Genomic DNA, 27,306 nt, shown 5'->3' on the forward strand with positions numbered 1-27,306 from the left:
ATTCCCTAATAGTAGGAGACACTTAAGTATGCATCTGAATTAATTGAATGTTTGAACTGTTTAAGATGTGTAGCTAAGTGGTCCATTGGATAGAGTGCCAGCCCTGGAGTCAGAAAGACTAATCTTCCTGAGGTCAAATGTAAGCTCATACATTTACTAGCTGGTTGACTCTGAGCAAGTCACTTAACCTTGTTTGCCTTAGTTTTCTCATGTGTAAAGTGAGAAGGAAGGAGAAGGAAATGGCAAACCACTCCAGTTTCTTTGCCAAGAAAGTCCCAAAGGGGATCATGAGATGTTGGATGTAACTGAAAAAGAACTGAAGGAAGGTAACACAAAAGAATTAATATGGAGCCTCAGAAGCTGCCTTAAAATTATTTAAATAAAATTATTGTGCTAATTTAAACCATCACTGTTTTTTCTCAATAAAGCAAAGTTTTTGTATACTTCTAAAACTTTACTAGGCTGAGTGCTCTTCCAAAAAAACTTTTGAAAGCAGTAAGCATGCATTTCATAATCTCTATAATGATAAGATTTCATAATTGGAAAAAATCTTCAAGGCCCTTTAATTCATCCTCTCCTATTTCCTAATTAACCCAAGTCAATGAGTTTTAATTACCTATTTGTTCTAAATTTTGTGGTTCTGAGATGCACAGATTTTTTTAATATCCAGAGTTCTGCATTATTATTAACTTTAAGGAAGAATAATCACTCTCATAAATTATTCATGAAGTTAATGTGAGCACTTGAGAGTGACTAGAAGTTAAGAGGTGTCTTAAAAAAAAAGATGAAATAATTCCATTTCTTATTAATAGCTAAAGCAAGGAAGAACAATCAGCAAATCTATGAGTTGCACTTCCTTTTCCCCTTCACATCCCACTGAGGCTATTTGTTTTTAAATATCTTCCTAATAGGAGCTAAGCAGCTAGAAATTCCCTGAGCTTTACTTAGGAACTTATTTATTATGTTTTTGTAAACTTTTTAATATTGAAAAGTTATCTTAAAAAATCTTCAGTCACTGCCTCTTCCGGCTTATAAAATTTCATTACAATAGTTGAATTTCTTAATCCTTAGTAACAATGGTTTAATGTTTGATGTAAATATAAATATTTAATATAAATTATGCTCAAATATTTCCTTATAATTTGAAAAAAGACATGGAGGAAAATTATTTAAAGTACTCCATTGACCTTTTAAAAGTTTTTGACACATATTCCAAAATTTCGAGAGAATATTATTTTTTCAATGTGCACTTTATGTATATATATAAAAATAAATGAATGAATATATATGTATATATATTTTTAATTCTGGCTTATAGAACCATCTTCCCACCTCTTTTTATTCTTTTGAATAAAAATCTCAAGTTTCTCCAAAGTAGTCCTATATGACTAAGTTAGGACCCTAAGTAGTTCAGAGTAGATGAGACATAGAGGATACTAGTAATTAAAAAAGTACTACCATAGGGAATAGCATCATTAAACTAATTTCTATTTTTAATTACTAGAGATTACTTGGGTCTCACAGTCTTGAAAGAGTGATGATGAGCATAGGCAAATTACATCTATTTTTGCAAACCCTTCTTTCTGTGATGTACCCTGAGAGTCTGCTTCTCTCTTTTTTAATCAAGTTGAAACCATAGTACATGTCAGGAGTCTGAAATGATGTGTTTGACTATGTGTGTATGTATAGAAATATTGTGAATGTATGTTGTATGTACACCTTTGTACATATGTATGCACCCCGTGTGAGAAGATGTTCTATGAAATGATATGCTATATACAATTGTATAGCAATTGACTATACAACTCATGTGATAGTCTTTGCTGGTTGTTTTCTGAGAGTAAAAATGGATCATTCTTATAAAAGCTAGAAAGCAAGCTCTTAGCCTTTTCAGTCATTGATATCCTTGGATCTGGGGGATAAAATGGATGTACTTTCACTGAACCCCAATTTTTAATAAAGAAAGATAAAGGACAGATATTTCCAGAGTGATATTCACATATAAAATGGTTACCATAGTCAAAGTTGATTTCACTAGGGACAAGACAGATTCCATCTTTTGAGTAGGGCTTTGAGCAGATAAGGTAAAAATAAAACTACTCTTGAATTTGTAAACCCTTTGATATACATTACATTTGCATTTCATTTTTAGTACCCTTACAGAAAATATTTATATTAGTAACAAGACTAAAAATAATAAATTTTATATTCTCTAATTTAATGTCTGCTCATGCCATGTTATTTTAATTATAAGCTCTCCATTGAAATAGTCTTTTCTTAATGTTCAAGTGAAAACACATTGGGATAAATAATTCATTATTAAAAATATTTCTAACTGATTAAGAATTCACTTTTTTTCTATTCTTTTCCTTTGCACATTGCGTTGATGGCAAAATATCACTTTGAAAAAAGATTATTATAATATGCTCCATATTGATAAGTTAACACTTCATGAATAATCTATATCATCCTAGGTAGAGATACGATATGCTCTTTAAAATTTATTTGGTAAATTGAAACTTTTTTCAAAATATTCATAAATTGAAGAACTAGCTCATTTTCACCCTAGAATTTGTATTGAGTAATTCATATATATAAGGGAGAAATGATAATTGCTCAAAGAATGCCACTAAATTTGGGAGAGCTTTTCACTGAGCTATTTTTGGTCAGTTTATATCTTAACTATTTTCATTTTGTTTTGCTTGCATCTTCTATTTTGGCTTATTTTCCTGATTGCTTATAGAAAGCTTTGCACTAGTAAACATAAAGGTTAGAAAAACTAGATTGCTCTACTGTGACTGGAATTCATTCATCTGCTCTCATGGGAGATTAATTTCTTGATGCATCTGGTAAGCTATGGAAGAGAGGTTGGTTGTGGTGGCAATGGAAACCTTGGACAGTTTAGTTGGCAGCTCTACTTTGCCTCTGGGCTCAACCACATGGATACGAGGATAATTGGCTGGTGAACTGGTTCACCCACCTGGAAACAATTTCCTTTGGATTCACTATTACCTTCGTTGTGTTTATCTGTCAATGTATTATTGAGGTGAAAACACGTTTGAAAGTGATGTCTTAGGATCTCGGGACATGAATTTTTTTACAATATTACTCAGAACTGACATGGGAGCCTAAAGGGCTTTCTAACTGAAGTTCTAGATCTCGGCCTAGAATGATCTAAAATGAAAATTTACTGTAAATGAGACACAAAGTCAATATGTTCTTTGAATGAATGCCTTTAGAAGAGAAAAAGCGTGGCTCATTTCACTTTTATTTCTGCCCTTTTCGCAGTGAAGTGAATTTCTTACCGTATCATATGAAAATCTTATAAAATGTCCACTGTTCATTGTACTTTTTGAAAGAAAAATAACAATTTTGAACCAATTTCAGTCAAATTTTCTCAGCCCTTCTGCTACATCCAGGGAGCAGAGGTTATACTTGAAGCTACATACCAGTTAAAGAATTTTAGAGGGAAAAAGAGAGCCACAGAGATCATTGAATTTGACCTTTTTTTCCATATGAAAAAACTAAGTCTCTGAGAATTTTGTTGAATTTCTCAGTCACTTCTAAGCCTGTGTTCTTTCCTCTAAGACAAAATGCCTCTTAATATTTTTCAGTTTCTTTTTTGCAAACCAAGGCAGTTGCTTGTTAAATTACTCTGAGATTCTGGGCTCTGTTTACTTCTTTGGACCATTAAATCAATCCAATCAATGAACATTTCGTAAGCACCTACTATGTGCTCACACTACAAAAAGAAATGAAAGACAGTCGCTGCCCTCAATGGGCATGCAATCTAATTTATTGATATGGCTATACAGCGTTAATGTATTTTCCAAAAGATCCTGTCTTCCTCTCGGGATGTAGCAGGTGCTGGGAAAATATGGTTCTGCATGTTTCTGACTGGCTAACAGTATGTATATGGCAAAGTAGCTGATTTGTCAGATATGAGAACTGGAGCCCAGCCTAATCCTGAGGCACTATGACTATTGTGTGTGTCACAGGAAAATAGAGTTCTGCCACCTAAGGAGTGTTCTCATATCTGAAATGATGCTTTTATTTTTTATCACTTGGCTTTCTATGGATTGAAATGTATCCATTAACATTTGTGTGCTTTTCTTTTCCATCCATCCTTCTCCATCCCATGAAAAGCACATCTGGGTAAGTTAAAAACCACAATGACTGCTGAACATGCTTACTTTTCAGCACCATGCTTGGTTTCTTTCTTTTTTTTTTCTTTCTTAGCATTGTTTCTTTTCAGTTACAGCACCTGAATTATTACCACCCACCTACAATAAAAACGGAAAGGATTCACTTGCAAGCTAAAAAGGAAATCATTGGGGCTCAGAGGAATGTTCAAGCCCCAAACAACCACCACCAGCAGCAGTATTTGGTTTTAGGGCATTTTCCTATCACATTAGCCTTACATAAGATTTATTCTTGTTCATGTCTTCTTGGTACCCCAGTCACTGGTCAGATAAAAGCCAGGAGCTTTGGGGAAGGCTATTCACAATGTCTAGCACCAGTAGTTTTTGAGTACCCCTGTGACAGCATTTAAATATAAGTGGCAGTAATGTATAAAGGATTCCCAACTCTACCACCACCACCAGTTCCCTTGCAGGATTGATTAAAAGCTTAATTTCTTGGAACACGCATTTTGCACCTCGGGAGTGACTTCAACGCTAAGGAATCTGTGTTTGCTTAAATGTGTTTCCTGTGCTATTTCTGACAAGATCAGATCACTTAAAGGTTTTGGAGATGGATTATTTAGCTCATAATTTTAGAGTCTTGCATCCTGCTTTTTGAACTAAAATCAGACTATTTTTACAGTGATTCATGGAGCAAATTGCTTTAGGATAAAGCAAAAAAAAATGCAATACTTGAAAAACTTAACATCCCTGTAATCTTTGGCACTGGGAAGATGATGAACTCAGAAGAAAATAAAGTTTTAGGGAGGAAGATAAGGTTTTCCTTTTAGATTTAAATCAATACTTTTTATAATTTAACTTTGATGAGGTGATTTGGGCATATCTAATCAGACTTAAAAGGACTTAATTGAACTGGAAGTTAATGGGAGGGTGAGGATGGATTGTATACTAATATTCATCCTTTATTTTATGTGCCTGACAAAATTAATTAGCTCATTGTTGTGTCTTGACCTATATGGAAAAAAATTCTATTCATCCACAAATTAAGAAAAGTCAACATTACGAATGATAATTTAACAGTTCAGATTATGTTTTGAGAAGATATTTACTAAAAAGCCATATATGTCCTTCATGCTGCAGAGCAAGAATGACTGGCTGCATGCTATTATTTGAGGTTATTTCCCATCCCACCCTCCATGTAAAAAGGGCTAGATTTGAATTCAGAAGACCTAGATTCAAATCCTGATTTTTACATTTATTTATTTGTGTAATCCTGGGCAAGTGACTTTACCTCTTATGACCTCAGTTTCCTCTTGAGGAAAGTGAAGAGGTTGGCTAATTTGTATCATCGGTGCTTACACAGGGACTTGGACAAAGTCAGAATCAAACCAAGTAACTAAGCATTTATTGAATAGTTTCTTTTAACAAATGGTTGCGAATTGAGTGATTGATATAAAACCCTTCCAGTATTAAATCTATACTCCTGTGGTTGTTGTTCGGTTGTTTTTCAGTCATGCTCAACTCTTTGTGACCCCATTTGGGCTTTTCTTGTCAAAGATACTAGAATGGTTTGCCATTTCCTTCTCCAGCTCTTTTTACAGATGAGGAAACTGGGACCAATAAGGTTAAGTGACTTTCCTGGAGTCTCACATCTCTGGCTACCCGTTCTCCTTTAAGTAGAATAGTAGACTCACAGGAGCAATAGTTCCAACAATTTAGAGCTAAAGGGAACCTTAAAGGTCCTGTATTGCCCAGCCCTGTTATGATAAAGGAAACGAAGGCCAAGAGAGATGAAGTCACAGAATAGGACGTTGTAATGGCAGAAATTGTTGACAGGTCCTCCAATTCCAAAGCCAACACTCTTTCCACTTTGAGCTCCCTCCTACAATAGAGGGATAGAGAGATTACTGCAAGTGGAGTCAGAGAATCTAAGTTCAAATCCCAGTTCTTCCATTTATTCCCATTTCAATTTTAGGTAAGTCCCATCTCCCTGACCTCAGTTTTCTCTCTTGTAAAAATGGAGATTTTGGCTATTTATCTCCTCAGATCCTAAAATGATGGCTCAGCATAGTTGATCGTCAAGAATAAGATCTTTCTAGGGCTGAAGTTGGGATTTCATAATGGTCAAATCTGATTGTGCCACATCCCTACTCAATAAATTCTAGCAGTTGCCCATAAATTCTGGGATCAGATATAAAATCCTCTCATCTCCAAAGGATCTAGTCCCTTCTTCCCTTTTCAGTCTTCTTCACAATACGCCCCTCCTCACACTCCTCTGGCAAGATAAGCTTATTGAAATGAAAGTAGCCCAGGTGAGTTGAATGGGGAATGCATGAAAAGGAAGTGTGGGAAATAACACTAGCAAAGTTTGGTTGGAAAGAGATTTTGAAGGGTGTTCAGTGTTATTTCATACTCCTCTTTTTCATGCGTTCTACATTCAGCTCACCTGGGCTACTTTCATTTCAATAAGCTTATCTTGCCAGAGAAGGAGCATGAGGAGGGGAATATTGTATAAGACTGGAAAGAGGGGACACCTACCTACCTCATTGGATAGAGGGCCAAGCCCAGAGGCAGGAGGTCCTATGTTTAAATCTGGCCTCCTAGCTGTGTGACCCTGGGAAAGTCACTTACCCCACCCCCATTGCCTAGCTCTTACTGCTCTTCTGTCTTAGACCAATATAATATTGATTCTAAGGTGGAAGATAAGGATTCTGAAATGAAAAAGAAAAGACTAGGAAAAGAGGAAGGTACAAGAGTTATTACTTTCTCCTACAAACCAAAGAGAGCCACTACAAGTTTTCAAGCAAGGAAATGACATGCCCAGACATGTGAAGAAGTACATGCATGATAACATGTTGGATTTGGAGGTAAAAGACCTGAGTTCAAATTCTCCCTTTGCCATTTGCTATAAATGAGGACCTTGGGCAAGTAGCTCCTTTTGTTGGGGTTTTGTTTTTCACATTTGTAAAATGAAGAGGTTGGATTATATGTCCCTTAGAGTCCCTACTAGTTTAAGGTAATCTATGAGCTTGGGTCAATCAAAAGAAATTTTATTTTGGCAACATTAGCAAATTTAGACAAAATTCATTCAATGTGCTAAGCCCTGGAAATAGGAAAGCAAGGAAGACAGGAAAGGAGGAAGAATGAATTTTTCCTTTATTATACTCATTTTAAAGGTGAGGAAACCAAGGCCAAGAGTATAAAATGACATGCCCAGGGCAAAGCAGCTAGTATCTGAGACTGGATTTGAACTCAGAACTTTAGCACTTTATACATGGCCCTACCAACTGCCTTTAAATGAGTAGCTCATCCCATTTCCATGTTCTTTTAGGCAAGCTAGTCCCTTCCTTCAATAGACATTAAGTGCCTACTATGTGCCACATCCTCTGCTGAGCTTAGCTGTACTGTCTTTCAGCTTCAAACCAAATTTATCAAAAGTGACTTTTGCCAGTAATAACATCAGTTAACAGAATTTGAAGATGCAGAGAAATTAAGTGATTAAGGAAAGCAATTGAAAAGCAGCACTGCATTTAGAGATCTGGGATCTGAGTTCAAATATCGCCTCTGTCATTTAATAGCTGTGTGACTTTTCACAAATCATATCATTGCACTTCTTTGGACCTCATTTTCTTAATCTAGAAATTACGGCTGTTCAACTAGTTAGGCTCTAGGGTTCCTTCCAGCTGTATTTCTGCAATCCTTTTATTTACAGTCTCAGTACCCGAAACATAGTAGGCAGGCAGGCAGTCAACAAGCAGCTATCATGTTCCTGATGTACATCAACCATCACAATAAAAGCCAGGAATACAAAGACAATTCCTGCCCTCAAGGATCTCACAGTCTAATGGGAGAGACAACACACAAACAACTGTGTACAAACAAGCTACATACAACATAAATTAGAGATACTCACCATAGGGAAGGTGCTAGCATCAAGGGAGATCAAAAGGGGTTCTGGCAGAAAGTGGGGTTTTAATTATGAGCCTCTGAAGGTGATCAATAAATACTTGTTGATTAATTGAGAAGACCCCCATGCAAGCCAAGAACTTCTTAGTCCCTAGTATCTTTGTACGTTGTTCTTTTTTCTTACAAATGGTTAAAATGAAAAAAGGAAAATATGCAAATACCCAAATACAATCAAATGAAAATTAAATCTCTTTCATGAAAATATGTTTAAAGTTTAGAGAAGTTCGAAAAGAAATAGTCTACCAAACCTTGATTTAAATTTAATTCCTTGACTCCATAATGAAGCAGCCAGAGACTTTATTCATAGAGGCTGAACAAGAAGCTTTTGGAATTTATTTGGGTTTCTTCTAAAGACTTTGTGTGCCAAAGAAACCCATTAATGGAAAAAAAACCACACATACATTTCTGGGTATGAATGATGTGTTCAAACATTGATCACAACTTGAATATTACAGTCTTTAAATCAAACCAAATGCATTAATTTTATTAATTAACATCCTTAATTTAAGGGCATTTAATATGTATATTTAGAAATGAAATCTTTAGACTAGTTGATTATAATTTGTAAAGTATTTCTATTTAAAAATGTTTACTAAGATATACCTTTTCAGCCTGCAGATGTTGTTAGTGTTTTTTTTTAAAGCAGATACACAATACTTTGTGGCTAATAGAATTTTAACATATATCAATTAAGTTTTCTTACCCAAGTCTCCAGGTTCTGAACCTACGATTCTATCCTGTATAAAACACATGTTTACAGCATCATCTGAGCTAATTCAGTCAGAAACATGGCATGATTAATATATAACTGCAATCCTTTCTCTCTCTCTTCCCCTGCTCACCCAGTACTTCTAGGTACAAGCTAGCCCAGCCTCATATAAGGAAACCTTCCTTCACTATTATAGCCCTCCCATAAATTCTCTCCTAGGAGTATGACTGAGGCTCAGAAATGAAACTTCTGAAAATGGGGACTACATAAGCACGAGTCAGATTTAGGCAACACCAAAATGACTACATCAGCCACTAGAAGTGACTCTCAGTTTAGGTGTAACTCAGAATTTACTTGATTTTTTTTGTACATTTGTACTAAATATTAACAATTCAGATTTGTAAAAATATCATCTTAAAAAGTACTGAAATTGGCAAGCTCTTTAAAAACAAAATTACCTTTAAAGATGTAAAGTAGAACACTGGGATCCACAACTTAAATCTTAGCTCTGCAGCTGACTCAGTTGTCATTGCACTATGGGAGAAATAACTTCTCTACCCGAGTTTCCATTTGACCAAATAGAGATGGTGATATGAACTTACAAAATGTTCCGGGTTGGTGCTTTGATCTCATGAACACCACCTCTTCTGATGCAGATTATCATTCTTCCACACTTCATTCTATGTTCCTCATATCGTTCCTTAAAAGTCTTCTAGGTGATGCATCCAATTCGTTGGTATCATTCCTCTAGTTCTTTTGATTACTTTATGGATATTAGCACAGAAAATTATCTTGTTTTTGCCATGTAATCAGCCCACAAACACTTCTAGTTTTATATCTCCTTTCCAAAAAGTTTCATAAAATGTCAATTTTTGAAATATGCTTTTATCTGTTTGGTCCTTCTATACGCCTTCCCTTTCCTGGTTGAGTTTCTTAAAATTGTTATTCTTTCAAACATGTGATATTTCTTGATTCCAAACCATTTAGAATTTCAGGGATAAAGTGGGGCTTTTGCAAAAGCAAGAAAATTGAATTATTGATTATACTACACATTTTCTAAGTATAATCCCATTCAATATGATTTTCCTGTCCCATTCTAGGATCCTTACATTTGTCCAGCTAATACACTTCATTCTATTTTATTTTATTTTTCAAAGATATTTTATTTTCCCAACAAGTAATAATAATTTTCAACATACATTTTCCAAAGTTATAAGATAGAAATTGTCTCCCTTTCTCCCATCCCTCCCTGCTTTCAGAGACGGTAAGCAATTTGATCTGGGTTATACATGTATTAACATGCAAACCATGCTTCCATATTGGTCATTGTTCTAAGAGAGTATTCATGTAAAACCAAAACCCAAGACAAAGCCACAAATAAACTAATATGGATGATAGTATGCTTTGATCTGCATCTGACTACAGCAGTTCTTTTTCTGGAGGCAGTTAGCATTCTTTGTCATAATTCCTTCAGAATCCAGCTAATACACTTTACTCAAGTTTTATACATAGATACACAGAGAGATAGACTGGATTAATAAGCTACCTATCTAACATCATGATGCAATATGAATTTTTAATCCACTTGGTTTCTCCATTGTGGATAGGTCAATTTCTTTCAGATAATTGTGACTTTCATTTTGGAGGCTTCTTAATATTCTGAGCCCTCGTATGTTTAGCATCAGAGTCTATAGAAAAATCCCTCTTTTTGGTCTTCATATGGGAAGTCCTCATTGGCAATGATAAACACCTTATGTGGAAAGTTTCCATTTACTCCTCACTTAATTGTGATATTTTGCAGATTGCTGTACAAAGCCATCTTCCCAGTTGTATCTGTCATAATCTTATTTAGTTTAACAGATAGAAATATCCTTTATCATCTTTTATTCTGAAATTTTGATATATTAATTCTTTTTTATAATAAAAAAGTAGATACAAAAGAAGCTTTTATCTTCTATGCCTCAGTTCAAGAATCGTAAAAATGTGGTGTGCTGTAAATAATTGCAAGTGGAAATTGTCTCTCCCTTTCTTGTTTCCATCAAAGATATTCTAATGAACTAAAAGATCATTCACATAAAGGTTTTATAGAATTGATAGAGTTAGCTGTGGCTTATAATTCAGGGTTACTTTTTTGTGTATAGCTTGGCAACTTCTCTGATCTTTGCATTCTCTTTAAAATCATCCATTCTTTGCGATAAGGGATCAAAAAATGACTCCAAATACCTTTAAAATTGGGCTCCCTCCAATACTGATTTCTTCTCTACTTGATCTCTTTTTGGGGGGTGGGGGAAACACCATTATTGCTTTTTCATAGAATAAGCCAGTCATACTGAGAAGGAAGAATTCAAATATGGTGACTTGGCTCATAATCAAAAAGAATCTATACCTACAGCAGTGATACCGAATTACTTCCACTTCTTGAATATTTATTTTCTTCAACCTAAATCTTTATCTAAAAATACTTTTCAAATGATCTGGGTTAGCTGGATCTCATGCCAAGATTGATGCAATATAACTGAATCTGAAATCAAGAGAGATCTATTTTGAATTCGACCTCAAAAATTTACTATTCAGATGATTATGGGCAAGTCACTAAATATTTTTTCTAAGCCTGAGCTGCCTTACCAGTAAAATAGGAATATCATAGCAACTGTGTCAGTGAGTTATTCTCATTACCAATTAAGATAATATCCATAACAAACAATATGCCAGCTATTTTCTTTAAATGCTATTTAAGATTTTGTTAGACAATCTTATTCACAATCTCCATCCTCTTCCCTCATCCTTTTTTTTTTTGGAAGTGAATTTATAGTTAAAAATGTCATTACTGGGGTAAGCTAGGTGGATCAGTAGATTAAGAGCCAGGCTGCCAGGCCTAGAGAGAGGAGGTCCTGGGTTCAAATCCAGCCTCAGACACTTCTTAACTGTGTGATCCTGGAACTTCACTTAATTCCCACTGCCTAGCCCTTACTGTTTTTTCTGCCTTTGAAACAATACACAGTATTGATCTTAAGACAGAAGGTAAGATTTAAAAATAAAAATAAATATATAATAAAATAAAATGTCATTGCCCTTAGCTGGCATGCCTTTGTACTTTGCAATGGCACTAAACGTTTGGAAACCCAGATAGTTTCTGGGCTTTCTGGCCTCCACATTCTGATGACTTGATATCATTTGATCTTCTTCATAAAATGATGATAATCAGACTCCATTTACTTTATTTTTCTCTTTACCATATTTGGGCATAATGCAAGAGTAACTGTAATGCATACTCTGTCTTCACTTCTTTACGGCCCTAATTTGTCATTGATTTTGACATGTGCTCTAATCAGTGAATGATGTGACTACAAACTGTTTCTGAAACGACTTCTACATTAGTAACTCATCCTTCAAATAGTCAAATTATTTTTTCAAGTAGGATATATTTTGAAATTCACAACATCTAGTAGATTCTTGCTTCTTCCTTCAAGGAAACCTCAGATTCTATAAGTGTGAGGCTTGAAGACAATATAGAAACAATTTCCTCTTACATTTCTTGATATTTTCCAGTGTTCTTTATCCTTTCCTCCCTGGTGCCCATCTTCACACTGGAGTCATCAAGTATCAAGGGATGTCTTAATTTTGAATATTTGGTCATGTTCTGAAGAACATGAGTTTCTATGGGGTTTTTTGGTTTGGGTTTCCATTCTCTATCATGGAGATAGTTCATATGCTGCAACTATCTTCATAAAGATTTATTTATGCTAATCACAAATCATTACAAACCAAGATGACTAGTATATCTCTTGGACACAAAATGAAAACAAATTCTATCAGCTCTTTTATTCTAAACCTTTCTAATGCTGTTCTTTAGTAATTAAGCCTATTTGGAAAGCATCCATGATAACGCTATCTTAATATGCTCTATTGTTAATATTCTAACCTACCATGTAAATATTCTTTTGTGTTTGCTCATTTGTGAACATGTTATATAGAAAGAGAGCTCCCTGGGGGCAGGTTCTGCTTAATTTTTAAATTGTATCCTCAATGCCTAGCTTGGCACAAAGGTGGCACAATGGACACCATGGCAAACCTGGAATAAATAAGACCAGAGTTCAAATTCAGACTCAGATATTTTCTTGCAATGTGATTTAAGCAAGTTACTTAATGTCTGTCTGCCTCAGTTTCCTTACTGCAAAGTAGAGATAATAATATCACCTCTAAGAGTTGTGAGGATCTATTGACATAATATTTTAATACATTTTGTCCACCTTGTTGTTCATTCCTTTCAGTCATATCCCAAACTTTGTGACTCCATTCAGGGTTTTTTTTTAATTCTTACCTTCCATCTTAGAATCAACATTGTGCATGAATGTCAAGGCAGAAAGGCAGTAACGACTAGGCAATGGGAATTAAGTGAATTGTCCAGGGTCATCCAGCTAGGAAGTATCAGACCAAATTTGAACCCAGGGCCCCCCAACACTAGACCTGGCTCTCAATCTTCTACGCCACCAATCTGCTCCTTATTCAGGGTTTTTTGGCAGATGCTGGAGTGATTTGCCTTTCCTTCTCCAGTTCATTTTACAGATGAGGAAACTTTGGCAAATACAGTTAAGTGACTTGCCCAGGATCACACAGCTCATAAATGTCTGAGGCCAGATTTGAACTCAGGAAGGTGAATATTCCTGATTTGAGAGTTTCTCTGTTTCTGAAATGAATCTCCCTGACTGTAGGCCTGGCACTGTACCACCCAGCTACCCCTTGCAAACCTTAAAGGGCTTTTGATTTTCAAAAATAACTAGTGGCAGCAACAACAGCCGTAGCTGCCACCACCAGACTTATCCCTATGTTGTACCCAGAGCTGTGCTAAGTGTCTTGAAAGATGCAAAAAAAATGTTTAAATGAGAGAGGGATATTGAGGGTATCTTCTCTGACCTTGCAGAATATTAGTCCTTGGTGGCAGTTGGATGGTACAGTGAATAGAACTCAAAGACTTAGTCAGGAAGATCTGAGTTCAAATTTTGTCTCAGACAATAGCATTTTGAGCCCAGGTAAGTAACTTAACCTTTTTTCAGCCTGTGCTTCTCCGTGCCCCTCAGCACCATTGCTGAATCTTTATAATTAGATTAATAGAGCCATATACCTCATGAAGTGGTTTTGAGGAAAGCTCTTTGCCAGTCTTTGAGTACTAACTAGCAACTATTTTAGAGATGAACGAACACACACACATAAGGCATATGCACGAGGATAAAGTCAAAGAATAATAATAATTTTTAGATTAGCCTCATGCTTTCACTGAATTTGGGAATTTCCAAAGAGAAAAATCTCCCTACCAGTCCACATCAACAAATCATGACTGTAGAGAATTCTGAAAGTTGCCTGGGACCCTCAGAATTGAAGACGTACACAGGCTCCCACAGCTAGAATGTGTCAGAAATGAACCTGAAATCTAGGTCTTTCTGCTGCCAAGACTATGTATCGATCCACTACCACACTGTGTCACACTGTAGACAAAACTACGAGCTGATTGTAACCAATATAACCATGTATGTGCCTTTTACTTTCAAGTTCAAAAGAAACCTAGATGAGGAGGAGCAGTAGAGGTTGTAGAACCTGAGCTGGAGCATCAAGAATGCCCAGAATGGCATCTCCACTCACGCCTGCCCTACCCTTGTCATAGGAGCATTGTATCCAGAGAGATCATTTATATAAAGCATTGTGTCCACTGTGAGTATTAGCTCTTACTCCAGGCAGAGGAACGAGTGGAGGCAAAGGGAAGTTCTGTGACTAAGACCTCCCCTTGTTCAGAGGCACTCAAGTGAATTTATTGAACTGAATACTGTGTAGAATGTGATTATAAAAGGTGAGCTTGCCTGGAATAGCAGAGCAGTCGGAGGAGGAGTTAAAAAGGGACCATGTTGTGGAGGGTTCTGTGACTGGATGAATGGTTTGGATTATTCCAACTCGGAGCCTTTGTACCAAAATGAATAGAGAAGGGGCACACCTTAGAGGTTTCAGGGGAAATCTAGCTAATCTTGGCTAATAAGAATCAAATCCAAACTTAGAAATTATTTGTGCTCCAGGAATGCAGCCAGCAAGCTTTTGCTGATTATAGAAGGAGTTACTTTCACAGGTAACCCAGAGTTAGACCTAGGGTAGGACTGCCATTGTACACAGAGAAGGAAACACTGTGGAAAGATCAAATGTAATCAGCTTTACTACTGATAGCAATACAATGATCCAGGGCAATCCAGAGGGTCTTATGAGAAAGAACGTTGTCCACATCAAGAGAAAGAACTGTGGGAGCAGAAATGCAGAAGAAAAACATTTGATTTATCACTCGGAATATGTGTATAGAATGTGGGTTTTTTTTTTTTTTTTTTTTTTACCCTTGTACTTCGGTGTATTGTCTCATAGGTGGAAGATTGGTAAGGGTGGGCAATGGGGGTCAAGTGACTTGCCCAGGGTCACACAGCTGGGAAGTGGCTGAGGCCAGGTTTGAACCTAGGACCTCCCGTCTCTAGGCCTGACTTTCACTCCACTGAGCTACCCAGCTGCCCCTGGGGTTTTGGTTTTTAAACAATGACTCTATTACAAAAATGAATAATATGGAAATAGGTATTGAGTATATACATGGATAACCCAGTGGAATTGCTAGTTGGCTCTGGGATGGGGAGGGAAAAAGGGAAGGAAACAACATGAATCATGTAGCTTTGGATAAAAACTTAAATTTAAAAAAAAGTCTAATTTAGAGGATATTGATCTTATGTAGAGTCCATCATCCACATGTAAATAGCAGTGCTTCACATCTAATGAATAGGAAGAATCAGTATAATTGAGAAGATAGTAAAGGATTGCCTGGGAGGAGCCCTCTCCAGTCTCATGCTTACCTAAATAACATCCCCACCTCCCCACTCCCACTCCATCTATATTTTCCTCCTGAGGATGGGAGTGCCATGTTCCCTTCTCCCTGCTGAAGCCATACTTCATTTCACTTACATTGGTCTATGGCGCGTTATCCCTCTGCAAGCATGCTTAGTTATAACTCTGAAGCAAATGAATGAGAATTCTGAAGGGCAGTCTTTATTAAATTTTTTAATTTCATATGATTTTTCCCCTTCTTCCTACCTGCCACCAACTGAAAAAATGAAATCCTCATAACAAACATGCATAGTTAAAAAAAATTGCACATTGGCCATGTTGTACGATTTAAATTTAATATCCAATACTCCATGTATATTTTATAAAGTTTATTAAAAATAACTCAAAGCAAAAGGAAAGTAATAACCTCAGTAAAAAAGAAGCTTCCCTGGACAGCACACACAGGGGTTGCGAGAACACCGAGCACCGCCAAGAAAGAGAGAGAGCAAGCGGGGTTATACACACCTTTATTGATACAACCTAAGCATGTAACTTGGAGACAAAACTGAAAAGGATGCTGGGTGATATAGCACAGGGGTATACAACTTCTATTTACACAATGTCCAAAAATATTTGACCCATTCTACATATTTAGCCCATCACCGCACTATCAGGAGACACATTACATATTTTATCATCGGTCCTCTAGAGCAGAGATCGATCACCATGTTGATCAGAGTTCTTTAATCTTGAAATATATTCTTTAAATCCTGACCTTATAAGTTAGGAAATTGCCTGCTAATTACTCCAACCAATTTTCATTAAAACATGTATCTACTTTATATTCTGTTTCATGGAAGTTAACTTTAACCATTAGCAAAATAATGAATGTTGAGATTTCTATTTCGCCTGCCTTGGGAAACTTGGTCCCAGGAGATCCCTTTTGAAAAGGCATAATTTACTGCATAGGCTACAAACTACAGGTTCTGTTATTGGAATAAAATGGAGAAGAATTAGTGGGACTATTTTTGACCTTCAAAATTACATGTGAAAATGAGGCAGGAAGAGAGAGGGAAAAGAAGTCTTTGTAAATTCATAGGAATCACGGTGGGCTCTCCTGTGCATTTTAGCTCCTTACCAGCCAGTCTCTTATCCATTGTCCCTGGAACGTGGTCATAGAGTTGAGGACTTGGTGTGGGGCATGGCCACTGTCTTCAAGTATTTGAAGAGCTGTTTGGTGAAGAGAAGGATGAGATTTCTTGTGCTTAGACCCAAAGGTTAGAAATAGAGGCACTAGATGGAAGTTAGAGGGAGGAAGATTTAAGCTTGAATGAAATGAAACTTCATAAAAATGAGAACTCTCCAACAGAGGCAAAGTGTCTTTGCACTCACTTGAGGTCTTCAGGAAGATTTGGATTTCAGTCAGATGTTTTCTAGCTGTATGGCTCTAGGTAAGTAACTCAAGCTTCCAGTCCTCCCAAATAAGTTAAAGATTGAGTTCCCCTTGTGCATATTTGGAAGGAGTTTCTGTATCTGGAATGCCCCACAAGAGGGAGATCAAAGGCCCCGTTCTCTTGTGCCGGTCACTTTCAGATGCTCAGTGCCCTGGATTTGTTGTTGTCCGACATTTCATTACCCTGTGAACCATACCGTTTATGGAATTTTCTTGGCAAAGATAGTACAAGTGGTTTGCTATTTCCTTGTCCAGCTCACTTCATAGATGAGGAAATTGAGGCAAACAGACTTGCCCAATGTCACACAGCAGTGAGTGTCTGAGGCCAGGTTTGAACTCAACTTTTTCTGACTTCAGGCCCAGTGCCTGAACCAATGAGCTGTCTCCTCAGTGCTCTCTGGATACAAAGACGAAAATGAAAGTTACTACTTGAAAATGAAAGTTTCTCAAGAAGAGCCAGACCTAGAGATGGGAGGTCCTAGGTTCAAATCTGGCCTCAGACACTTCCCAGCTGTGTGACCCTGGGCAAGTCACTTAACCCCCATTGCCTACCCTTACCACTCTTCTGCCATACAGCCAATACACAGTATTGACTCCAAGATGGAAGGTAAGGGTTTAAAAAAAAAAGAAAAAGAAAAAGAAAGTTTCTCAAGAAATTAACATTTTACTAGACAATTTTTACTTCAGATTTATGTTCATAGAAATATTTATAGATTTCAAATCTATAAATCTAGACTTTGTAGACTTTTAATTAGACCCTTTGTTTATGGAAGTCTCTAACCTTCCTGTGTACCTTTTCACTTTTGTTTTACAATGCTCCCAGCATCCCCTACTTTTTGATGGCAATCTTGATGAAAGTACCTGTGCTCTTTCAGAAACATAGGAGTTAGCACTTGTAAGGGAGCTTAGAGATCATCTAGTGAAGTCCAATCCCCTCATTTTTCAGATAAGAAAACTGAATGCCAGAAGAGTTTTCTAAATTCCTTATCCAAAGTCACTTATCAAAATCATGGTTCTAAGATGCAGAGTCTAGATTTGAAACCGAGTCCCATAGCTCTAAATTTAGCACTCCTCCTACTACTGCACATTAACTGCCATTCAAAATTATTGCTCCTGTTATTCACGTGAGGAAACTGAGCTCATGGAAGTTAAGTAATATCCCTGCTCTCACAGCTAGTCAGGGTTGAATTGTTCATTGTCTTATCCAGTCTCAAAGATCTGAACCTAAGGCTCTCTCCATTACACCACACCACTTACTGCACACTTAATTGAGTCAGAAACATGGCATGATTAAAACAATCAGAATTTTTTCAAGTAAAAATGCAGCCCTTTCATTCTTCTCCATCCCACAACCCTTTCATCCAATTCTTCTAGGTATGATTTAATCCAACCTCCTGGAAAAGAAACAAACAAAACACTTAATTTACTATGACAACTCTCATTGTTCCTTACTTCTTTCAGCATGACTGAAGCTTTGAAATGAGACTCCTAAGAATGGCGAGGGACGGTGGGGGAGAGGCAGGGGTACAGTACAGGAGCAAGAATCAGATTGAGACAACACCAAAATGACAATAACAGCCAGTGGAAGTAACTCTCAGTTCAATCGTAACTAAATTAAAATGAAATAACTAAAACCATAATAAACTGTCAATTTATTGCAGATTTGTGCCAAATATTAATGATTCAGATTCATTAAAAAATGACCTTAAGAAGTACTGGCAGGGGTGAGCTACTTAGAAAGAAATTTAAATTAAAAAATATAAAACAGAATACCACGATTTGTAACTTAAATCTTAGCTCTGGAGCTGAAATAATTGAATGATGGAAAAAAATGCCCCAGTATAATTTCATCCCTTTCTCTCTCCCTTCTTCCAATTTACCCAGTTCTAGGTAAGGTTAGTGTAGCCCCACTTGTATAACCCTCATTGTTCCATAGTCCTATCCTTTCTCAAAAATGCTAAACAACTTGTAGTTTCACCACTGTGTGACCCCCTCATTACATATTCTGTTCTACATTTGCTCGCTCCCTTCTACTACTAAGTTATAAAATTCCTTAAGGTCTAATACCACCTCGTTTTCTTCTAGATTATTCTTATCACCCAGCACAGTATAGAATTTTTATTGTTTTGAAACATTCCGTGTAGTAGAAAGAACATTGGACTCAAAATTAGCACAAGACCTGAGTTCAAATCCTGACTCTGCACCTTCTAGACAACAGCATTGTAGGAAATTGTTGACCGTGATCAGCTTACTATGCTAAGCCACGGTTTCATCATCTCTAAAGGGGGCCGTTGATATTTATACAACATACCATACCTCACTGGGTGGTTGGAAGGAAAATACTTTGTCAAGTTTGAATGTGCGTGGGAATTTTATTATTATATTAAGTCGTTCTCAGTGAATTATGGTTATTTGCTGCTAGATTGTCCCATCTGTTTCTATAAACAAACTATAATTGGCCAGGCAAGGTTAGTTTCTAATTAATGGTTTGTATTAGGGTTGTAATGGAGCAAGCTATATGGAAACCATAATTCTCTCTCCCTCTTCTCTTCTCTCTCTGCCCCATTCCAGCATCTGCTTAGAGAATTCCACACTCGGCATCCTAATGCAGGGCTCTAATATGGAGCTAATCAATATATCCTGTCTCTACCACCAAAGTGATTTATGAGTTCATTTGTCCACATAACTGTAACTTATTTACTCTCCTCTTCATTACTTCGCTTCTTCTTGCATCTTTTGCTGTTAACATCTCAATAAGGAACTCAGGAGAAGCTCCAGTTTTACGAGGAATTTCCATTTCTGTTTTTCTGCTTTATTAATACAGCCTAGTACTAGGTGCCTGGAATGCTATTGTATAATTAATTACATAAATATATGTGGCTTCAGACACTCGATATTACGGGGTCTACATAATTATTAAAAAAAAACACTTTAAATGTCAACTTGGATTTCACTGTTAAAACGTAAGGAAATTAATTTAGAGCATGTTCATTATTATTCAGTACTGAAGGGAGGAACTCTAAGATAAACACAGCATATAGTTTAAATTGGAGAGTGAATCAGATGTGGACTGATTTCAGTTTTTTGAAGTGAAATACTTGGCGAGCAGTTAACCTTTTTAAACTGTCCTATATAAATGAAGGTGGACAAAGCCATCAATTAAAGTGTTCTATGAGGTAGCAAAGTGGCACAGTGGATAGAGTGCTGGACCTGGAATCAGGGAGAATCATCTTGCTGAATTCAAATCTGGCCTCAGACACTAAATGTATGATCTTGGGCAAGTCACTTCACCCTGTTTGCCTCAGTTTCCTCATCCGTAAAATGAGCTGGAGAAGGAAATGGTAAACCACTCCAACATCTGTGTCAAGAAAATCCCAAGTGAGGTCATGAAAAATGAACACAATTGAAAAAGGACTGGCGAACAATAAACGTTTTATTGATAGAGCTCTCGTTAGAGATGATTATCTGCTTATTATAAAGTGTTAAGTTTGACTTCTGTTAAAGAGCCGAGAGTAAGTATAAATAATTTTATACAAGCCTGTTAGAATTTCACACCTTGTATTTCAAATCAGTGGAGTTCAAGCAACACTTTTATAGCACTGACACATGTAACTGAGGCACAAGATGTTGCAAGTGATTATCTTCAAAAATGGTTCAAGGAATTTGTTCTTCACAAATCCAGGACCCCATTTTTCTAGGTGTAGCATCTTTAGCTATAAAATTCTTTGATGCATACAAGTATTTTTTATGTCAAATATGTTCGTTATAGCAAACTGTATTGGTTATAGCAATCTGTTTTTAAGGCTACCGTGACCTGAGCTGATATAAAATGATAATGAATGAAAGTCAGAAAAAAGATAAAATGATGTCAGCTAAAACCTTGTGCTCTATTTCTAGTGTGCCACAAAAGCGATATGTGTAAGAGATAAAAGACTCATTTATTCCGTGATTTCTCATGAGGATTCCGAAAGGAGATTAGCCAATTGCGTTAATGTTGCTATTTTCGATAATTATAGTGATCTCATTCCACATTCCATAGCTAACAATTTGCAATCTATTTATGCTTCAGGCATGAACTTTTGGAAGAAGCTCGAAGGAAGGGATTACCTTTTGCGCAGTGGGATGGGCCCACAGTGGTTGCATGGTTAGAGGTGAGTAGGTAGAAATAAATCAAAATACTCTCCAATCCCAAACTCATTGGAAAGGGCAAAGAAGAGGGTCTCTCCTCAAAAGTTGTGACTTCTCTGTCTCCCAAGGGATTTGCTGATATTGATGACAGAGAAATATTTCTGTTGGTCTTAATATTTCTTGGGGCCCCCATGTTTCATGTTCAGGTTAACTCTGAGATGCCAAGAGATTTCATCCATTTTGGGTACCTGGGATTAATAAAACGGAAAGAAAACTACATTTGAAGTCAGAGGGCCTTTGACAGTTTTAACTTTTATTCCCCGTGTCATTGTTCAGTCATTTCAATTGTGTATAACACTCTGTGATCCTATTTTGGGGTTTTCTTGGCAAAAATGCCATAATGGTTTTCCATTTCCTTCTCCAGAATTCAGTGTGACCCTCGGCATATCGCTTTACTCTCTGGGCTTCTGCTTTCTCTTCTCTAAAATGAGGCTATTGTCAGGGGCCATCTACTCCTAACTCCTCATTTTTCAGATTAGGAAACTAGGGTGCAGAGAGACAAAATGTCTTGCTCACAGTCCCCCGGGCAATAAATGTCATTCAGGATTTGAAACCCGGGTCCTGTGCCTCCCACTCCAGTCCCTTTTCCACTGTGCCACTTGGGCTTCCTAAGACATGATCCTCACCCCTCCAATGGAAGGAGGAAGGTTTATTTCTGACGTTTATCCCCTAACATGAAGCTTGGTTATCATAATTATATAACATTATTCTTTAGCATCAATTTTGTATAGATTATTTTCCTGGCTCTCCTTATTACAATTGCATCAGTTCATAAAAATCCTTTGTTTCTCTGAATTTCTCCTATTCATCATTTCTTACATCAAAATAATATGTCAGTGCATTCATGCATCACAATGTATTGAGCCATTCCCCAATCAATGAGCATTCACTTTGTTACTAATCCCTAACTACTATAAAAAGATTCTACTACAAATATTTCTAAATTGATGAGACATAATCATCTTAAATCGCATTTTATAACAAAGTTACAATAAACAAATTTATTACTAAAAAGAAATAAAATAAAATGAGACTATTGAATTAGGTGATCATGAAAATCTCTGCCATCTCTTGGTCTCTTAAAGGGCCAGTCATGTCAAAGGTATATCCTCTAAGCTGAACCAGTAGGACAACCGGGAGTGACTGTGATTTACAGTCAAATGATAACGTCTCCCAAACTCCTGCTCCCGGCTGTTCTTCTTTGATAGTGAAGAACTACCTCTGAGCCTAGAACTGAACTCTTTCTCCTAAGTTCAACAACTTTTCCAAATCAGTAGAAAGAAGCACCTAACACACACACACACACACACACACACACACACACACACACACACACACACACACACCTAGCTAGATTCATCAGTGCTGGCCTGAAGTGAGAGACTAGTGCCTTTTCTTGGGAGCAGCTGCTGCCTTCTGGCCCCCACAACTTAATTGCCTTGGCTCCCATATTGGGGTTTTCTCAACTAGTCTAGCTAAGCTTGGGATTCATTTTCTTTTCTTTTTAAATCCTCATCTTCTGTCTTAGAATCAATACTGTCTATTGGTTCCAAGGTAGAAAGGGGACAAGGGTTAGGCAATTGCCCAAAGTCATACAGCTAAGAAGTGTTTGAACCCAGAACCTCCCATCTCCAAGTCTGGCTCTCTATTCACTGAGCCACTTAGCAGAGTTCACTTTTAACAAGGCTCCTTAATAGACTGTTAACTCCCTTCTAACCTAGCAACTATGGATTTTGGGGTAGAGGGTAGGTCATTCTTCTCTCTGCTTTGTAGCACTTTTTAGCAAATGGCTTTGAGACTTTTGACTGTCCCTGGGTGAAACAATTTGACCCAGTGGTTAAATAGCTGATAAAGACAGAAAAATCACATTCCACTTTTAACTCATACTATCTGTGTGACCATGGGCCAATTCCTTAACCTCTCTGTACTAGGTATTCTAAGGTTCAGATATGACGCTATGCACTTCAAGAAGAGTTTCCTATGTTTGTAAAATCACAAGTCCCATCCCTGTTCTTTTGGGAATAAAAAGTAGCACGTCAGCTTTTTAACTCATTTTGGAACATCCTAAGTTCAGTATTGTCCATGGGGAAAATTAAAATTCATTTTTTAAGTAACCCTATTTAATTCTTTACAAAAATAAACACGTCAAACTTTTTACACGGAGTATATGATGACTATGACTTAATTCAATCGATATTAATCCGTCAGCAAATGTTTTCATGCTTGTGGTCAGGGTTTGTCTTACTTTTCAAACTGGTCATTGAAATTACTGTATTTAAAAAATCAATTACCCAGCAGCATACTTAATCAGACAAGCCTCCTCAAAAGAATGCCAATGATTCCTTTAGGGTTGTTTTCTTTCTTTCTTTCCTTTTTACATTCCTCTTGAATTATGATTAAAAATGTCTCCCACTGCCAGTGAGAAGACAGTTACTTAGGGAGACGACGAGTGAATCATGAAGTATAAAAATGTTCTAGAATTAACTGACATTAATGTGCCACAAAATGACAGGCAGCCACACAGTTTGCAATAATTAAACCTACCTCGAACATCTGGGAATTGGCCTATAATTGCTTCATGATGTGTCTCAAATCATAAAATTGAACAAGCAAGATGAATGAGCTAAGTAATATAGTGAGTTGGCACTCTTAACTTTTCACCCCAATATCTGTGAATACAAATTCAGTTGTAAATGACATGTGTAAGTGAGTTCTGGATTGGCTTTAATTCATCCATGTCAAAAAACACTCAAAGGATACTCAGGAGTGACATTTATGAAAAGGCATGACCATCTCTTACATAAGTGTTTATTGCTACGCTTCATCAGTCAGCCCAGCCTAAATGCTTTAGGGACCCAATGATGGAATTGCCAAGGGTCAAATGAGGCAAGTTGGGATTGATGGGTAAGCCTTTTAATATTATAGAATGCGGAAGGCAAAGGAGAAAGATGGTGAAAGGTTCAAGACTGAATAATTGAGGGGCTATGATGGAGATGTGGAAGGATTGCTTCAGATAAAATTATTCTAAATACCTTATTCAGTTAGCAAAAAATTATTTTCCCTTCCTTCCATTATTCCCCAGCCCTATCATCCAAAAAAAAAAAAAAGAAAGGGAAAGAGGGGGTGGGGGAGAACTTGCAACAAATATACATAGTCAAGCAAACCAATTGGCCATGTCCAAAAGAAACCCTATATCTCCTTACACACTCAATTCATAAGCAACTTATTGCCAGGATGTGTGTGTAATTCCATTCTATCACTCAGGACAGGATTATTGAAAGAGAAGAATTAGTAGACCTAGTTGAGATCATGGTTCTATTCTTTGTTGATTTTGTAACCTGAGTCTCCGTTTCTTCCTTTCTAAAATGAGGATCATGGACAAGTTGATGTCTGAAGTGTCATTCAGTTCTAAATCTAAGTTGCAACTTGACATCTGAAAGTTGAAGCTGGGGTTTGTTATAGGAAAATTTAAGATGTGTAAGTTTGCAGATGGACAGCAGAACACTGTTATAGGAAAAGTTAAGATGTGTAAGTTTGCAGATGCTGTCCAACTTTTCCTATAACAAGTTCCTGGTTCTCAATTGATTATTTTAAAAAATGAACATTCATTTTTCCCTTCATTCTGTTTATCCCTTTTTGAACAACAAAAATCAATAAATCAGAATTAATTCCCTCGCAAAATGTGTGTTCAAGCAAAACAAACCTCTGGTTTACCATGTCCAAAAAAATGTTTCTTATTCTGTATTTTAAGTTCATCCTCTCTGGCAAGAAGTACGTAGAAGTCCTCAACTTTGGACCTTTGAAATTACAGCTTGTCATTGTATCAATCAGAGTTCTGAAGTTCTAAAGTCTTTTGAAGTTTGCCATTATAAAGCTTTTGTCAAAACAGAATTTAGCTTTGTGGTTCTGATCATTGTAGTTTGCTTCATTTCAGAGATGTCTTTTCAGTTTCCTCTGAAACTTTCCAATTCTGATGGTGCCATAACAATTAGTTAATTTTTCATTTGTCTAAATCCCTTAATTAGTTTCATCATCTAGTTACATTTGTTGCTATTGTTCAGTTGTTTTAGTCAAATCCAACTCTTCATGATCCCATTTGGGAAATTCTTGGCAAAAAGACTATAGTCATTTCCCTTTCCTTCTCCAGCTCATTTTACAGATGCAAAACTGAGGCAAACTGGGCTAATTGACTTGCCTAAGGTCCCACAGATAGTAAGAAGTGTTTGTATCCAGATTTGAACTCCTAAAGATGAGTCTTGATTCGAAGGCCAGTGCTCCCTCTATTCACTTTTCAACCTAACTGCCTCAAATAACCAGTTACATTATACTTTACCACCACCAAAGGTTTACATGTCAGCAAAATTCTATATGGATCTCGATTTTCCTATGAATTCTGAGGCATTTCAGAATACCAGAAAGCAATTCCCACTTCAAAATAGAAGCCCAAAGGAAAGAGAGTAGAGTCTGATTTGCCTATCTGTTTCATATGCAGTAGATGTCCTCTTGTTTGGTGTCTTTAATTGTAGATTAAACATTTTATCCTGGCAGTAATTAAGTCCATAAGAGACTTTAAGTTCCTTGAGGGCAAAGATTGGTCAATTTTTTCTTTATATCTTCATGGCCTAGCAGAGTGCCCAAAAGGGAGAAAACAATAAATGTTTATTGATTGGCTGATTGATTTCCCTCCCCTATCACTACAGTTATTTTATATCACAGAATTAAGTCTTGCTGATGAGAAAAGCAACTCTTTGAGGTTTACTCCTCTCCTCTCTTCCCTTCCTCATTCTGATTATACTCCATGATAGAAGCTGTAAGAACTTAGAAGTTTGGAGAGTTGTTTACAAAACAAATATAAGAACAAAAATGATTTCTATTATATGAAATTTAAAAGTATTGAACCAAATTAATGTAATTAGGATAAGACGGAAAATGGCTGAATTTAAAAAAAAAAAACAACTTTGTCTCTGGTAGTATCTCTGGCAAAGCTCTGATATCCAAAATACATAGGAAATTAATAAAAAAATAAAAAAACCAAAAGCCACTGCCCAATACATAAGGGGACAAAGGATGAAGGGCAGGGAAAGTTCACAAAAGAATTATGAAGAATTCACAATGATATAAAAAGAATGTCCAGTAATAATAATAAGAGAAATTCAAATGAAACAAGTCTGAGTTTATAGCTCCCATCCAGAAAATTGGCAAGGATGATAATAAAAAAAAGCTTTCAATATTGAGGAATTATGGAATGATGAGTACACTAATGCATTATTGGTGGAGCTGTTGATTAAAACATTTTTGAATTATGCAAAGAAAGGAAATAAAAAGAATGCTTATACTCTTAGATACATAGATTCATTCCACTTCTAGGAATATACTCCAACAAAGTCAATACCTTAAAAAAATTTTAAGGCATATATATATATATACATATATATATATATATATGTATGTAATTTCTATTATGGCAATGAATTGGAAACAAAGTGTGTAACTATTTATAGGGGAATGGCTCAACTAGTCATATTACATAAATGTAATGGAGTGTTACAGTGCTATGAGAAACAATCTTTATGTTGTTAGAGAGGAATATGGGAAATGATGTAACCAGAACCAGGAACTCAACAAAATGATTATAGCAATGTAAATGGAAAGAAATACCTCAGAATAATTGAAATTGAATTCTATAAAAGATATTGATCATACTTGGCCCTAAAAAAAGAGCTATGCTATGAGAAGGCACTTCTGTCAGTACTTTGCAAGGGTTGGGGACTATATGTTAGCAACACTGCAGACAATGTCATACTTTTTTCAGTGTGTAAGTTAGTTTTGCTGTGTTTTTCTCCACCCCCTTTTAAGAAATATTTTGTTTTAAGGATTAGGTCTCTAGGAGGATGAAAGAGAGAAGCAAGAAATTCGGGGAAATTTCAATAATATGAAATCAAAGGGGAGAGAGAGAGAGAGAGAGAGAGAGAGAGAGAGAGAGAGAGAGAGAGAGAGAGAGAGAGAGA

General features: G+C 36.5%; 1 protein-coding gene across 1 annotated transcript in view; it reads left to right on the plus strand.

The window, feature by feature from the left end:
* PPFIA2 (PTPRF interacting protein alpha 2) overlaps nucleotides 1–27,306 on the plus strand; it is a 608,808-nt gene that overhangs the window by 549,244 nt on the left and 32,258 nt on the right. Inside the window, exon 21 of the mRNA XM_044679176.1 lies at nucleotides 21,180–21,261. Within this exon, the coding sequence (XP_044535111.1) occupies nucleotides 21,180–21,261 (82 nt within the window). The remainder of the gene's footprint in view (nucleotides 1–21,179; nucleotides 21,262–27,306) is intronic.

The sequence above is a fragment of the Gracilinanus agilis genome, chromosome 5, assembly GCF_016433145.1.
Source record: "Gracilinanus agilis isolate LMUSP501 chromosome 5, AgileGrace, whole genome shotgun sequence".
NCBI classification, from domain to species: Eukaryota; Metazoa; Chordata; class Mammalia; order Didelphimorphia; family Didelphidae; genus Gracilinanus; species Gracilinanus agilis.